Genomic DNA, 17,680 nt, shown 5'->3' with positions numbered 1-17,680 from the left:
GTAGGTGGTCTCACCTTTTTTTTGCATTTAGGTACAATAACAATCTGTACGATGCTGTAAATATAAATCAGCTAGATCAGGATACATATAATAGTTATCCATTGTAACTCAGTAACCTTTCCCCAGTAAGGGGTCCAGTAATTCCATTACCACACCATCGACAAGGGAAGATCCAAATATTTATCATGTTCGAGTACAGTCTGCTTTCCCCTATAAGATTTGAAATCCCAAAGTTATCCACTTTGTGCTTTGCAAACCATTAATTTACTCCATACTTTGCATTGTTTTTGGGAATATACTGCTTACATTTCAATCTGCTTTTGAATGTCATAAGGTGCAGCACAGCACTTAAGAGGGTTGTCTGAAAATTTCTCGGCCTAACAATGAAAAACCGCATTTATAATTTCAAAATTATTTTTATTTTTCAACATAATCTCCCTTAAGACTAATACATTTATTCCAGCATCATTATCCTGTCCCTGTAGTGGTTCTAAGTAAGATCGGCAATCACCTATTGATTCGAAGCTGACCAGCAAGGAAGAGTTTTAGTTTTGGGAAGAGATAGAAGTCGGAGGGAACCAAATATGGGGAATAGGGTGGATGTTCCAACAATTCATAGTGCAGATCACTTAATTTTCCCATTGCCAAAACACCTTTGTGGGCAGGGCAGGTTGTCAAAAAAATCATCTTTCATCAATTGTCCTGATGAAAGATGATTTTTTTCCTTCTGCAAACCAGCTCACGAATTTTTTTTTTCATCTAGTCTGGTTAAAAGATCAGAATAATATTCCCTGGTTATTGTTTTACCCTTTTCAAGATAATTAATAAACAAAATGCCGATGCCATGACCTTTCCTGCTGATGGAACCGCCTTTGTCTTCTTTGCGCTGAACAACCGGCTTCTGTCCACTGTTTTGACTGCTGTTTGGATTCTGGTGTGTAATGGTGAATCTCATCCATAGTAATAAATCGATGCACAAAATCAGTTTTATTCTTGTTAAAAAGCTTCAAGCACTGTTCAGAGATTTTCATGCGAATGCATTTTTTGATCTGCTGTGAGCAAGCGTGCCACCCACCTTGCACGAAGCTTTTTCATATACAATTCTTCATACAAAATATATCCTACGCATTCTTTTGAAATGCCTATAATCTCGGCAATTTCACACACTTTGACTCGCCAGTCATCCAATACCATATCGTGCACTTGATCAATGATTTGTGGGATTGTTACACTTTTTGGATGCATTTCACGTGAATCATCTTCAATGCTAGTACGGCCATGTTTAAACTCGGCAGTCCATTTCTTAATTGTCAGAAATGAAGGAGGAGAGTGCACATAAACTTTTATGAACTTCGAATGAATTTCTTTTGGCATTAAACCTTCTTTTACAAAGAATTTTATAACTGCACAATACTCAATTTTATCCATTTGAAGGGATACAAACAACACTTTTGCTTCAGACAGCTGTATAAAACAAACTACTAGATAGAATGACTTGCAATTTAACATGGATGCTTATGACAGATGCACCAATTTAGAAAAAAAAAATCTGCCAATAGTGTGGTTAAAACTAGTCTGGTTAAAAGACCAGAATAATATTCCCTGGTTATTGTTTTACCCTTTTCAAGATAATTAATAAACAAAATACCTTTAGCATCCCAAAACACTGATGCCATGACCTTTCCTGCTGATGGAATCTATGGTCGAGGCAAAGATGCAGAAAAGTTGGAGCCTTCGCCTTTCAAGTAACTCTTACTCTACTGATGTTGATGAGGGAAACTTTTCTAGCTACGAAGATGACGATTTTGCATATAGTTTAGACATATCTTTGTGCAGAAGATGGATGTTCTATAGGTTCTCCATTCACAATGCATTGATTTTTTCAATGTTTCTGCCTATTTTCATTGTTTTTGTATTTTTAATGCTGACCTTCATACCATATCTATTACAACATATTCACTTTAGTCAGGGAATCTTGCAGACTTTTAGCATATTTATTTAGCACTATAACATCATCTGAATAAAGTAAAGAGCTGAGATTAACATCTCCAATCTCTTGATGTCAGGTTTAATACCACTTTCCTTCATAATATTATCCATATAGATAATCAGTAACAGAGAGGATAATGTACATCCTTGTCTGACACCAGAGTTAATATTAAACCATCTTCCTGTACTTCCTTCAATTCTAACTGCTTACTTACAACTCAAAGACTAAGTATTGCTTGATATAATGCCCCATTGACACCATATAACTGTAGCGTATTGAATAGCTTCTCTCTTGGCACCTTGTCATATGCCTTTTCCAAATCGACAAAACTTAAATACAGATCTTTGTTATATTCCCATGCTTTCTCGACTATTTGTCGTAAAGTGAAGATCTGATCCTGACAGCCTCTATTTGGCCTGAATCCAGCTTGTTCTTCACCAAGCTTTTCTTCCACAATTCTTCTCAACCGGTTCTCAAGTATACTTGCATAAATCTTACCAGGAACACTCAATAGGGAAATACCTCTGTAATTCTCACATTTAGTTTTATTTCTCTTTTTATATTTATTTTATTTTATAATTATGACTTCTGCATTACTTCAACCTTAGTATCACCTCTGGGTCTGGCTCTCACTGAAGAGACCTCAGTAAAGGTCGAAACTGGTAGTAACCCTTCCCATAATGCATAGCATTATACATGTCCACAAGGAGATGTGCCTTGCATTATGGGATACTAAGGCAAGTGATGTGAAGTCTTAGCATCCTTATACTAATTACGCTAGTCCTGAAAATACTTCAGGTGCAAACTTTGTTTGCTTACACTTGAATAAAGGATTAAACCAAATATATACTTTCTTGGTATCTTTAATTTATACTATAACCAAGTGAAAAAACTCATAACTTCCAATACCATTGCTTAATATAAACCAAAATAATAGTATGCTAAAGTCATAGTAATTTGGTCAACCATTACAACTTCTGGGCTTAATCTCTGTTAAAAAAAACTCTTACTACATCAAAGTTAGAGTCCTATTATTGTTATTATTGTCTATTTGGTTATAAATTATTAAGAGATATATTAACCCCTTAACATAAAAGACATCTTTTGTTTATTGCACTTTAAATATTTCACATATAAATACAACCGAATATAGATGCTAGACAATCTTGTGCCTATTTCCTTTCAGCTGAGAAAAGTTGCCAACGGCGTGTATCGGCTATTTCATTTGCATTTTCACAAATTCATCATTTTTCAAATAATGATGAATTTGATCTAGCAAATCATCCTCACCCAAAAAATTGGCAGAAAAATGTCTGCTTTCTGATTTTTAATTGGTATGTTAAAGAGTTAAGCTAGAGAGCAACATGCTCTCATATAAATTAGAACAAAACAGTATAATAGATGGTGGCCTGTAAGAGCTGAAATTATTGTTCAAGTAAGGGTTTGGTGGAAAACTTGAAGGACTATGTGATATATGTGTGCCATCCAAATTCTTAGGATTTTTGTGCAACCATTTTTGCTAAGATTGGGATGGTTAATCAAAATTTCATAGGCTTCTTTAAATTTCAGTTCATATGAAGTTTTTGTATGATGTAAGGAACAGGTACCTTTCCAATTAATTTGGTGTAGGATGTTAAGAGTGTGTGTGATCTAAGAGGCCTGCTTTACCAAAATTGTTAAATTTACTGTATTGTTTGTGTTCTTTTTTTATGGGTAGGAATTGTGTATCTAGTTTCACCAATGTAAGGTATTTTACATGTGCAATGGATACGGTATACCCCAGGGTGAGCCGAGGGGGGGGGGATCTTGTAGGAGTTGAATGTTTTTCAATTTTATAGGTGGTTTAAAAAGTAGCATTAAGATTGTAATAGTGTAGAATTCTATTTATTTTATCTGATAACCCTTTAATGTATGGGAGAACTATGGTTTTACATTTTTTTTATGAAATTTTACGAAGAATTTTATTTTATGGTATTTTTGCTATAGCCATTATTTATAAATATATTGCTAATACTTTTTAATTCTTGTTTAAGAGCTTGTTCATTAGAGCAAATTGTTATAGCTCTGTTTTTGAGGGTGTTAAAGAGTAAGTTTTTTGAAGGGTGGTGATAAGAATTATGTATATATTGGTATATACATGCTAATTCTGCCTGAGGGAAGACATGTGACCAGTGTATTCAGGAAAGGAAGTGAGTTTTGATTTTCAGTTTCAATAGTAAATTGTATGTGCTCATCTTGTTTGTTCAGATTGCTTAGGAAGGTATTTAAAGTTCAGCAGTCATGTGGCCAGATAACAAAAACATCAACATATCTAAGCGAAACTGTATGTTTTGAAGTAAAGAAATCTAGAAGCTTCCATATAATGCACAGAAAACTTCCATATAAAAGTTAGTAATTGGAGGGGATAGTGGTGAGCCCATATATGTATGTACCTTATTTTTGTAGGTAACAATTAATTTGCCACACGAAGTAACCGGAATGTAGTATGCGGGCAAAGAGAGCTGTAATATTTGGTGCAAATTTGTTGTCACTGATTGGGACATTTGGGAAAAAGGCAGAAACGTCAAAACTGACTAATAAATCAGCTCACTTAAGTTCAAGTTTTCCAGCAAACCCTTACTTTAGGATGCTAAGCAGTCATTTCAGCTCTTATTGACCATCATCTATACTATTTTGTTCTAATTTATATGAGAGCATGTTGCTCTCTAGCATAATGATATGTAACCAAATCAGAACTCTAGCTTTGATGTAGTAAGGGTGTTTTTTTACCAGAGGGTAGGCCAGTAGTTTTAATGGTTCACCAAATTACTCTGACTTTAGCATACTGTGTAGATTGTAATGTAGCTTGTTTATTTATATATATGTGTATACTCCAGATGACCTTGATATGATGGTTGAAATGTCAAGTGATTATTTTGGTTTATGTTAAACTGAAATTTTACTATAACATGGCAGTTATTTCCATAATTTTTAATAATAAATGCTGATTACCATGTAATTATGAAAGAAAGACACCTAATCCTAGGTATGTTCTCTGATACTGCTTTCCTTAAATATCCCTTGACTGTATCCCATAGAGTACAACATTGCATTACAACATGCATCATTGTTATTATTTCAGATCCCTATGTTGTATTTTCATATATGATGAAGATGTTTACAATCATGTCGAGGTTTCTGTGGTTAAGAAGTTCGATCAAATTATTTCGGTTTTGTGACCAGATTTTTATTAAAAAAGCCTGTTTTTTAAAAGTAAACAAGTACTAAAAAACAAACCCAACAAGTTTCGTTAGTCGCCAGACTAACATCTTCAGGGGTAAAGATAACTAACAGTTTAAAGCACAAACTATAAGAAATTACGAAAAAAACAAGTTAATTTGTTGGTATTATGAACATCAAAAAAGTTCATTAAAAAACCGAACAACAGATCCATATATCCGTTAATATGTGTTAGCTGGAAACAATGCTATTTGATGTCGCATTCTGTGGTTCACTTTCACTCTGTCCGAGGTCTGAACTGGGTAAATTTTTGATAAACACTGGCCAAACTTGATTTAAAATGAAACCTTGATTTTTGTTGCATTGTGTAGGAATTTTGATCATATTTGCTGCCTTTTGATCAAAATGATCAATATTTGATCATTTTGATCATATTGGGTGATGTGGAAGTTTCATATATGGGCTCACCACCACCACCACCACCCTAAGCAAAAAAATAGGCCTCATAAAAAACGTACGGGATGAAGCATACAGCATCCCTAGTACAGAAGAAAAGTGGAAAGAGGAAATACAATACTTAACAGAGATCCTACAACTGAATGGTTTCAAAACTAAATTAATTAAGAAAATTCTCAATACAGCATTTACAAGAAATTTAAATAAACAAGACTTCAAGAATGCAGTCGCCCTTATGTCAAGAATGTCACAGATAAATTAGCCAAACTTCTCTTCAAGTACAACATAAAAGTGACTTTCCTACCACTTGAAAAGATATCAAAATCTGTTCATCCTCCGAAACCTCCACATCACCCAATGAAAAAACCAGGAGTTTACAATATTCACTGTTCCTGTGGCATTTGCTACGTAGGTCAGACGGGGAGATTGGGAGAAATCTGCATGAGCAAACATCAAAAAGACGTACAAAAAAAAGAGAGAACATAAGTCTGGTTTGGCATTTCACACAACTTCTACTGATCATGATATACTCTGGGGCAGAACAAACATGTCCTACATTGATAAAAACTGTTTCACAAGAAAATTCAAAGAGGTAGCAAATATGATCAAAATTCCTACGCAATGCAGCAAAAATCAAGGTTTGATTTTAAATGAAGTTTGGTCAGCGTTTATCAAAAATTTACCCAGTTCAGACCTCAGACAGAGTGAAAGTGAACCGCAGAACGTGACATCAAATAGCATTGTTTCCAACTAACATGTATTAACGGTTGTATAGATCTGTTATACATTTTTTTAACAAACTTTTTTGATGTTCATAATACCAACAAATTAACATGTTTTTTTCGTAATTTCTTATAGTTTGTGCTTTAAACTGTTAGTTATCTTTACCCCTGAAGATGTTAGTCTGACGACAAACGAAACTTGTCGGGTTTGTTTTTTAGTACTTGTTTAGTTTTAAAAAACAGTCTTTTTTAATAAAAATGTGGTCACAAAAATGAAAAAAAATCAATTGATGATGATTACAGTTTTTTGAAATTTATTCATTGTAGATGAATTCCATTAACTGCTAAATAATGAGCTTCCATGGTAAATATTCTACATTCTGTGTATTCTGTTCTGCATTTGAGCTTACGCAGTGAATATTCTATTTGATTTCATTCAGTAGTTCCTGGTGAACTACTGAACAAATTGACATCTTTTGTGGGAAAACTTAATGCCATATCAGAACAGACTTTTGTTATTTTTCATTTGTCCTATATTTCAATGTTCACGGTTTCTAAAAAAAAAAAAAAAAAAAAAAAAATAGCCATTTCCACACTTCTGGACAACATCATTTGATAAATTTTGCCAAATAGTGGAGTAACTGTTTTACAGAAAAAAATAAAAACAAAACAAAAAAGGATTTAAGGATCACAAAAAAAAAAAAAAAAGAAAAAAAGAAAGAAAGAAAAAAAAACATTTTATACCTAACTCAGACTAATTTTTTTTTTAAATTAATAAAAAATAATAATAAAGAGGAGAAAATCTTTAAAGTCAGTGAGAGAAAAAAAAAAAAGGAAAAAACTAATTGCAATAATTTAGAGATTTCGTACTATCCACAGTGAAACTTATGGACTTTCACCTTTCACCCAAGTGAAACTTATGGACTTATGGACTTTCACCCAAGTGAAACTTATGGACTTTGGACTTTTCATCTTTTTAGTGGGTTCCTTGCTTTTCTCCTATATATAACAGTTTGAACATGAAATATAATTTAGTATTGAAAGCTACTTATTGCTTTCTTCATTGCCCTTAATATTAAAACTTGAGAAACACAAAGATTGCAGCAATGAATCATAATTTGGAGTCTTTCAGTCTGATTTGAGCATTCCAAATTGTCAAATCTGAGTTAAATTTCAAATGCCTTGGTACAATTATTATTATTTTATTATTATTATATGACACCTCCAGGGAGTCCAAAGACTCATCAAGGGAGAGTGTGCCAACAGCGAACGATTGATCTCCTTGGGGCATAATGAGCCATTAGTAGCAGAGGCTCTATTAATCGACCAATCTTTGCTGGCAATTAGTGAAGATAAATATTAAGTTTCATCAAAATTTACTCATCCAAAGCAGAGTTCTTTTGTGATGAGCAAAGGAAATCAGATGTTAATTATGATGCATTCTTTGTCATAATTAATATTGTGCAAAGAACACATCACTCAGTGCCAGTCAGTTTTGGTTTGAGCTAAACTTAGTATGATTACCAATGGTATGATATCACTCTTCTAGTTTTAGATGATTTATAATCTACGATATATCAGATTATTTATACTGCATGATATTTATTCTCCATAAATAGTTTCAGGAATCTTCTCAGCCTATTGAGGATATCCATACAGATAGTTCTCAAGGATTTGTGGTAAGTTATATTTGAAATATGTATAATAAGCAGTTGAAATTAATACCTTTAAAATAGCGAACTTGTAGAGACCCACAGAAATGGTTTGTTATCCACTATATCAGACTATTTCTGTGGTTCCTACAAGTTTGCTTTGGATTTTTTTTTATAACAGTATTGTACCTGTGGGGCTTCATTTGTAACTTTATAATAATCTGTTATAGTGAGTGAATTTGTTATAGTAAGAGTTAACTGTAACCATTAAAAAGTGATTTCTATTATAACTTTTCTGTTTGAAAAGCATAATCTGTAAATTTAAAAATTTGTGGTAAGTTATATTTGAAATATAATTCTTTTCCTTGACTACCTCTTGAACTTCCTGAGTCCACCATGGAGTTCTGATTTTTCTGTTCTTACAAACATCACATGCCTCTCTGGGTGAATTAATCAATGTTTTCTTCAGGATTTGCCACCGGATATCCAAGGTTTGGTTCTTGTTTTCAAACTCTTGCATTTTTTCTTGAATGATGTTTGTGTATTTGAATCCTTTCTTTTAGGCTTGCACGGTGATCCGAATGCATTTTTGGAAATTATGGAGACAACTACCGTGTTTGAATAAAAACTTTAGTTTACTATTACTAAAATTTTACAATTCGACGTTTCGACCTTTATGTCAAGGTCATCTTCTGGAGCGTACAAATATACACAGGAAACAAGCTATACTACAATCATACTGGTTCGTTAAAGACACTGACTAACCGCTACCACAATTGTTGGCCTGACCTCTGGTGGAAAAAAAAAAAAAATTATACATCAACGCTAGAGTCCTATTATTTGTGTTGTCTACTATATACATATATTAACATCATTCCAGCCAGTTGGAGTGGAATGGTTTCTAATAATAGATAATAATAGAGGCCTGCTTCACCATAATGGTGAAGCAGGCCTCTCAGACCACGCACTCAACACCTTACACCAAATCAACTGGAAAAGCACCTGCTCCTTACACCGCACAAAAACATGGTACGAAAGAAAATTTAAAGAATCCTGCGAAATCCTGATAAACCACCCAAATATCAACAATAAAGATGGTATGAAAATTCCAAGGATCTGGATGGCACACATTCAGCCAAACTAATTTGAAAGATTCAACATAAGTCAGGACTCTAGCCAATCTGCTATTATTAGAAACCATTCCACTCCAACTGGCTGGAATGATGTTAATATATGTATATAGTAGACAACACAAATAATAGGACTCTAGCGTTGATGTATAATTTTTTTTTTTTTTCCACCAGAGGTCAGGCCAACAATTGTGGTAGCGGTTAGTCAGTGTCTTTAACGAACCAGTATGATTGTAGTATAGCTTGTTTCCTGTGTATATTTGTACGCTCCAGAAGATGACCTTGACATAAAGGTCGAAACGTCGAATTGTAAAATTTTAGTAATAGTAAACTAAAGTTTTTATTCAAACACGGTAGTTGTCTCCATAATTTCCAAAAATGCATTTGTGTATTTGAATCTACAGTTCACCTCTGAAAGCTGCTCAACCTTGTTTCATTTTAAAACTTTGTTACACACTCTTCTTTTCAATATGAAATTCAATTTTATCATGCTGAAAACAATAGTGATCACTTCCTGTTTGAAATTCTCTGTATATTACTGTCCTGAACCAGTGAGAAAACATCATTTTCAACGATAACATAGTCAATGAGATTTTCTTTTTTCTTGCATCTTATCTCCATTTGAATTTGTGCACATTTTTATGTTGAAATATGGTATTAGTAATAACTAGTCCATGTTCTGAAATCCAGCAAAAATCATAATTCATAACAGAAATCCAGCAGGCATTTACCATTATTATTTGCTTTATGCTTTCTTCAAAATTTTCCCCAAATATTTCTGTCTGGTAATCATTTCCTACTCTGCTGTTTAGATCTCCAACAAGGACCAACTTTTCCTTTTTCATTGTGTCAACGGTGTTCTGTAATGCCCCCAAAAATTCCTCCATTTCTTCCTTAGTAGAACCTTCTGTGGTACAATAGGCACTATTGTCTCATTGTCTGGTTCCTAATTTTAATATTTGTCCACATCACTCTGCTTGGTATTGCCTGCCATTCAAGAAGATTATCCTCATATTTAGTGTTTATTACTATAGCTATACCTTCTTTTCCCTGATTGTTATTTCCTGAATATAATATTTTGTATTCATTTGTATTTGTGTAATACTTTGTTTCAGTCATGGCTGTTGATCTGGTACTTATCCAATTCTTCAGCTAGTTCCATTGATGCTTTCTACGTTGATAGTACCAATCTTGAACTGTGTTGAGTCGGGATGTGTTCCAGAATGATATAGATACAGATCAGTGTTTCTGATCATTCATGCAACAGATGAAAAGCCAACAGAGAAAATGTTACCCTTCTTTATTCAAAAGAGTTTAGGACTGGCAGGATCTTCCAAAACAGTCAGTAAACTGCATTCTTATGATATTCTTGTGGAAACATCTAGTCAGCATCACTCAGAAAAATTACTAAAGGCTACATCAGTTAATGGAATACCAATTACTGTGACACCTCATAAAACACGAAACTTTTCTAGAGGAGCAATATCAAAATGAGATCTCCTTGATTTGCCAGATGAGGATTCAGATCAGGGAGTGATAGGTATGAGGTGTATCTTGATACATAGTGATGGTCACTTGGTTCTGACCAAAACATTCATAATCTTACTTTTCATACACCTAAGCTTTCAACATCTGTAACAGCAGGGTATCTGAACCACCTTGTTAAGCTCTATATCCCTAATCCAATGAAATGCTTTAAATGTTAGAAATATGGACATGCCTAAACTATCTGTCATGGCTGTTCTGCCTATATTTGATGTGGTAGTAAAGAGCATGATAACAAATCTTTCTCTGCAAAGAAAGTTAAATGTGTCAACTGTCAGGGAGATCATCCAGCTTACCCTTGTGCATGTCAGAAGTGGAAGGATGAAAAAGAAACACAAAAGATTTAAAGAACAGAATATATCATATCAGGCTGCAACAGGAAATTAGCACCACCACCACATCATGTGTCCTGAAATCGTCTTATGCTGAAAAGAAGGTACAGGGAAGAAAATATGAACAGCATCTCAACCTGATATGTCTATTCCACCATTTGATAATTTTACCATTCCTGAACTTCATGATCATGATTGCTTCTCTGTGGAGCACATTAGTCACAGAACCTATGGTCTAACTCTTGAAACAACCTCCAAAAATTATGGCAAGAATATCATTTAAAGATAAACCACCAGACATCCCCACAGAAAAAATGGATACTTTGGTATCCACTAAAAGTAAATGAAACTTAACCAAATGATCCTGACACATCAGATAATGTACTGAACATTTTTCCAGAGGAAGGAGATGGACACTGGCCATCCATACCTCCCAAAATCATTAGACAAATATAAACGTGACAAAAGTAAGCCTTACTTTCCCAGAAATCAGATAAGTCTACAAAGCCAAAACAATAGGGAAAATTTTACAGTGGAATTGTCATGATTTTTGCCAGATGAAATCGGCATTCTGCGAAAACACAAGCCTTACTATTTCTGTCTGCAGGAAACATTTAAAATCCAGTAAACTCCCCACCTTAATGAATCTTTTCACTGTTGTTTATAAGGACAGAACTGGAGATGATCCTGCTCATGGTGGTGTAGAACTACCTTGTTTGTAATCATACTGCTTTCCATCATGTCCAGATTAACACTGCTCTGAAAACAGTATTAATGTGCACAGTAACAATTCACCTATCTGTGGGATTTCTTATTACAGTGTGTTCTATATATTTACCACCAGTTTGAGACCAAGCTTGATAATCTTATATTGCAACTAAAACTGAAATAATGGCCTTTTTCTGGACAAACTCTAGTTAGAAGTAAAATAGTTATTTATAATAAATAAATTCTTGTAATTATCTTGGATGTGACATGTCATATGAAGAAGAAATGGATATCAAATAGAAACCTCAAATTTTTAGAGGTTATAAGACCAATAAGTAGAATTCTGTCTTAATCTTGTATAAGAAGATGAGTACTTAAAAATATACAATATTTTAGCAGTACCTACCTACCTACATTATTATTATATGGCAGTAAAATTTGAGGAATAAATAAACAAGATAAATAATAAAAAACAAGTGAAATGAGATTCATGAGAAAAACCACAAAATACACATTCTTCATCATCATTAGTGTTCTGTCTCTTGACAGGTCCAATGGTATAACTCAGCAGATTCTCTTCCCCCAATTTCCTCTGTCTCTTGCTTCCTCCTTCATTTCCTGATATCTTCTTGTTCCCATTATATCATCAAGCATCATTAGTCGTCTTCTTCCTCTTGGTTGCTTTCCTTCAATTTTCCCTTCTATCATTCTTTTCAGTAGGCTCTCTCCTCTTAATACATGTCCTATCCAGTTATGCTTTCTTCTTCTTATGGTCTTTAGTAAATTCCTTTCTTCAACTCTTTGTAATACTTCTTCATTGGTGATTTTTCCAGTCCACTTTATTTTCTCCATAACCACATTTCAAATGCCTCCAACATTTTAGCTTCTTTCTTCCTAATTGTCCATGTTTCTGACCCATATATGGTCATACTCCAAATATAGCACTTAATAAGCCTTTTCTTTAGATTTTTATTCATTTTATTAATAAACAAATTTTTCTTGCTATAAAAGGCATATTTTCCTTTGTTAATTCTTTCTTTTATTTCCATGTCACATTTTCCATTTTCTTGTATTATACTACCAAGGTATTTGTATTGTCTCACTTGCTCTACATTTTCTCCATTCATCATCACCTTGATACTTCCTGGTTTCCTGGAGACTCTCATCACTTGTTTTCTTTGCGTTAATTTTCATACCATATTTCTTGCATATATTTTCAAATTTTATCAAATATTATCAAAAATTTTATGTGTATTTCAAAAAATACACATTATTAGATTAAAAATGGAGTGAAGATATTTTAAAAGATAACTAAAATTAAAATCGATAGAAAAAAATAATAAACGAATATAAACAAAACTGAATAGAACATGTAAATCAAATGCCAGCATCTTATATATATATATATCACTATCACACATGAGAGTCAGAAGGACCTATAATAAGTAAATGCCATATGTGGACCAGGGATCAGGAGCAGAGTAATCTGTTGACATTCTTCTTAAACTGCTGGGTGTAGTCCTTTGGAAATTCTTCAATGGGGAGAGCTGTTCCACAGAATTAAAGTGGATGGAATGAAAGATGACTGGGAGTAGCAGGTTCAGCGAGTAAGCAGTTATACTGTAAGGGGATGTTGAGCAACTTTGCTTGAGTTCCTGTAGTTCTGGCAGAAATGAAATATATAATAGATGCTAGTTCTGCTGAATAATGGAAATATCCGTATGAGAAACATAATGCAGAAACTGATCTTCAGTGAGAAAGTGGATTATCTGTAAGAGATGTCATTAATCAACTGAACTACCCTTTTCAGAACAGCATTAAGAATTTGTAGTGAGATCTTAGGTTCGCCCACTCCAAACATGAGAGCAGTATTCCAGAGTTGGCCCGATTTGGGATTTATACAGAGTAAGTAACTGGTCAGAAAACCATTTGGGAATAGTAGACCAGGTGGACCTCAAAAGAAAGTATTAGATTAAAAATGAGATCAGAACAGATCATAAGGTCTATATCCATATTTCACATTATGATGATATATATGTATATATAAAAAAACAGTGTCTCTTTTGTAAAAGATAAATGGAACATTTTTACTTTTAAAGAGCAAGTTAACTTTTTTTAAAAAAGAATATATATATATATACATACATATATACACACGTAGAAAGTTTTTTACCTTGGGTATAATATACGTTAAAGATACCACACTATTTTAAATATAAACCTGGTTTTAATCTATTTCCGAAGTAAGCAAACAGACAAGTAAGTAAAGTTTGCACCTGCAAGTAGTGCAACTCGTGGTAAAGGTGGAATAAGCTCTGATCACTATTCTTCATATTTACCCTTAATGCAAAGCACATCTCCTTGAGGAGATGTATGATGCTATGCATTAAAGGCAAGGGGCCACTACCTAGACTGGTTTCAACCTTTATTGAGGTCTCATCAGTGGGAGCCTGGCTTAGAAATACCAAGGTTTAAGTAATACAGAGCTTATAAGTATTTTATCAAAGCAAGTTACCTTAATAAGGTGCTTTGACCTTATTAAATAAAAATGATGAGAGATAGATGTAGAAAGTTTTTTACCTTGAGTATAATATATGTTAAAGATACCAAGCTATTTTAAATATAAACCTGGTTTTAATCCATTTTCCAAGTAAGCAAACAGACAAGTAAGTCAAGTTTGCACCTGCAGTTGCCTAAGACTTGCACTACTTGCAGGCGCAAACTTGACTCACTTGTTTGCTTACTTGGGAAATGGATTAAAACCAGCTTTATATTTAAAATAGCTTGGTATCTTTAACGTATATTATACCCAAGGTAAAAGATTTCTACATCTATCTCTCATCCAGAGATTTTTATTTAATAAGGTCAAAGCACCTTATGGTAACTTGTTTTGGTAAAATACTTATAAGCTCTGTATTACTTAAATCTTGGTATTTCTAAGCCTGGCTCCCACTGATGAGACCTCAATAAAGGTCGAAACCGGTCTGGGTAGTGGCCTCTTGTCTCTAATGCATAGCATCATACATCTCCTCAAGGAGATGTGCTTTGCATTAAGGGTAAATATGAAGAATAGTGATCAGAGCTTATTTCACCTTTACCACGAGTTGCCTAAGACTTGCACTACTTGTAGGTGCAAAGTTGACTTGTCTGTTTGCTTACTTGGGAAATGGATTAAAACCAGGTTTATATTTTAAATAACTTGGTATCTTTAACATATATATGTGTGTATGTGTGTGGCTCCCACCCATGAAAGGTTTATAAGCCTCTACTACATTCATACCATATGGGAGCTAAGGATTTTTTTTTTTATTTTATATTTTTTTACATAGTCCAGAAACCCTGCCGAAGAAGCCAAACATGGAACTTTTTCAAGCCCATATGATATACTTTATTTTTCTGGTATATGGCGGCATCACTATGCTATGCATGGTTTCACTTAGAAATCTGGATGAAATAAACTCACTTTTTTTGCATTTCTCTCAAGAGTTATTTAGTTGAAACTCCTAATCAAATTGATATATAGTCATTGTGAGAAGCATTAATGTTGTTTTTTTGTATTGCTGAGTCATAACCTGCTGTTATGATTTTTTTGGACTTTTTGGTTGGATGTTATAGTGAATAAGTTTTATCATGGTGACTTCAACAGTTCAAGTTCACTGTATTATCAAGAGATATATATATATATATATATATATATATTTTTTTTTTTTATGTTAGGCCCATACATAAGAGGTTGCTTGGTCAGCCTATAGTACGTAAGGTATTGTGTATGGAAAGAGAATTGGAAAATGAGGAACTTGTTCACATTGGAATTGAAGGGCTCTGCATTGTTTTTCTGGAGAAACACATGGGAGGGAAGGCTGTTTCACAATAAAACAGCAGTAGTAGGATTGGAGGAGGAAGAGAAACTTGTGAGTATGGAGTTAGATTGTGAAGGGTTGTTGGGTGATAGTTGCACGTTTCAATGGATTTGGTAGAGAGAGAAGGGGAATTATTGAGGATAGTTCTAATAAAGGTTTCTCACATCTTGGATGTGAGAAACCTTTATCTGATCTCTTTTGACTAAAGGTGAGTTAGCTGGTTTCATATGGGAGGTGGGTTTTTTTTTTTTTTCCACCCAGAAACTCAGGTTTTCCATGCCCCAGAACAGGCAAACCAGTCCGTGAACCACATGCATCTACAGTCATAAAAATTGTTCCTCCCCCAAATGCCAGATTCTGCAACAAGCAGGTTGGGGTTTCCCACAGTCACATAATCATAGCAGACCCTGCACCAAGCAGGATAAAACACTATAAATAGGAAGAAGTTCTGATGAACATTTAATGAATGCCTTAAAAGAAAGAGATATCCTAATTTTTTGGGTGCCAAGGAGGCAGTGGTAGTAATGTGTTTATGTCAAGTAATCCCAAGGATAACTACCTTATCTTGCTTTGAGATTCAGGTGTTGTCAAAGGTAAGGTTGGGATAATGTGGTTCTTTTTTGTGGGAAATAAGGCAGAACTGTGTTTTGCAGGCATTGAAATTGACAAGGTTATCCAAGCCCCCAGGGTTATCCAAGGTTATCCAATTGAAGAATGGTTTGGACATCAGAATTTAAGCTTGTAGAGCTTGTTACTCTGTAGTACCTAATGTACTATAGAGTAACAACCTGTGGTTGCACTGGTTTGTTTGGTGCAAGGTTTGTCAATTGAGAAGGAAGAATGTAATAAACTATCATCAGCAAAACTGTATTGGATTGGTGGTCAACACTGGAGCAGGTCATTGATGTATGGAAGAAACAGGGTGGATGAGAGAACAGAACCTTGTGAGACCCCAACATTAGTTGCATAGTTAGAAGATAGGGAACTTTCACGCATGCAATGTGTGTCCAGTGAGAAAAACTGGCAACCCAGTTGCAGAAATCATGGACAGACCAAATGATGGAAGCATACTTAATAGGCCTTTGTGCCAGACCCGGTTGAAAGCCTTGGAGATATATAACCACTTGGGATTTGCCAAACTTTTCCATGGTGCTTATCTAGAGGTGTGTGACATAGGTGAGCATAATCCCTGTTCAGCAGTAGGCAGAAATTCATATTGGCAGTTGTTTATTAATTGAGTGTTTTCAAGATAGCATAAAAGTTGACTGCTGATTGTTCTCTTCATTATTACTTTAGAGAGGACTGAGGTGAGAGAGATTGAGCGATAGTTTGATGGCAAGAATCTGTCACGCTTCTTGGGAATAGGTTGGACGAGCTCATTTTCAGGGTGTAGGGTAGATGCCTGTGGAGTAAGAAAACAGTATAAAGAGACAATATAATGTAGGAGTTAACTCTGGTGCAGAAATCTTCAGGGCAATTGCAGGCATGCTATCAGGGCCAGGAGACTTTTTTGGGATCTAATTTGGATAGGATTTTTCTGATCACTTCCTAGTGAAAGGTCAGAGGAGGCATTAAGTGTTGAGTGTTTGGATTGGTTGGGGGACATTTACTAAAATCATCTATGCAGGCATTTGAGGAAAAGTGTTAATACCAGAAGATTGGCTTTCTCTGTGGTAATCATGGTAAGAGATGAGTTGTTAATTAGTCTGTGCTCTCTTCTGTATTGCATCAAGTATTTTTAGGATATTTATTTTAAAATTGAAAGATAAATTGATTATAATATACTCACAGTACATATTTTTTTTAACACTTGTTGCTTTTATATATTTATCTCATGATTTTAATTATAAACAATCGTATTCATTTTTATAGGCATTTAGTGGAAAAGGCAATAGATTAGATGGTAAAAAGAAAGGAACAGAAATTCCTTCTGATGCTCTCATGAGGTGTCCTCCTAGAAGGTATTTAAAAAAATATATTTTAAAAGTTGTTATATTATAAAAACATGAACATGTCTTTATATGATGTGCATGAATACACCTTTACAGATATATAGTAATAATATT

The 17,680-nt window shown here is 34.1% G+C and overlaps 1 protein-coding gene across 1 annotated transcript in view; it reads left to right on the top strand.

Moving 5' to 3' along the window:
* The window catches only part of Ufd1 (ubiquitin fusion-degradation 1-like), a 156,969-nt gene that overhangs the window by 119,157 nt on the left and 20,132 nt on the right, over nt 1-17,680 (top strand). The window contains exons 9-10 of the mRNA XM_090391558.1: nt 8,007-8,066; nt 17,487-17,575. Of these exons, the coding sequence (XP_090247684.1) occupies nt 8,007-8,066; nt 17,487-17,575 (149 nt within the window). The remainder of the gene's footprint in view (nt 1-8,006; nt 8,067-17,486; nt 17,576-17,680) is intronic.

Source organism: Typopeltis vanoorti, chromosome 4 (assembly GCF_054136105.1).
Source record: "Typopeltis vanoorti isolate ZY-2024b chromosome 4, IOZ_Tvanoo_1.0, whole genome shotgun sequence".
Lineage (NCBI taxonomy): Eukaryota > Metazoa > Arthropoda > Arachnida > Uropygi > Thelyphonidae > Typopeltis > Typopeltis vanoorti.
The sequence above is the reverse complement of the archived record's forward strand: the minus strand, read 5'-3'. Positions and strand labels throughout refer to the sequence as shown.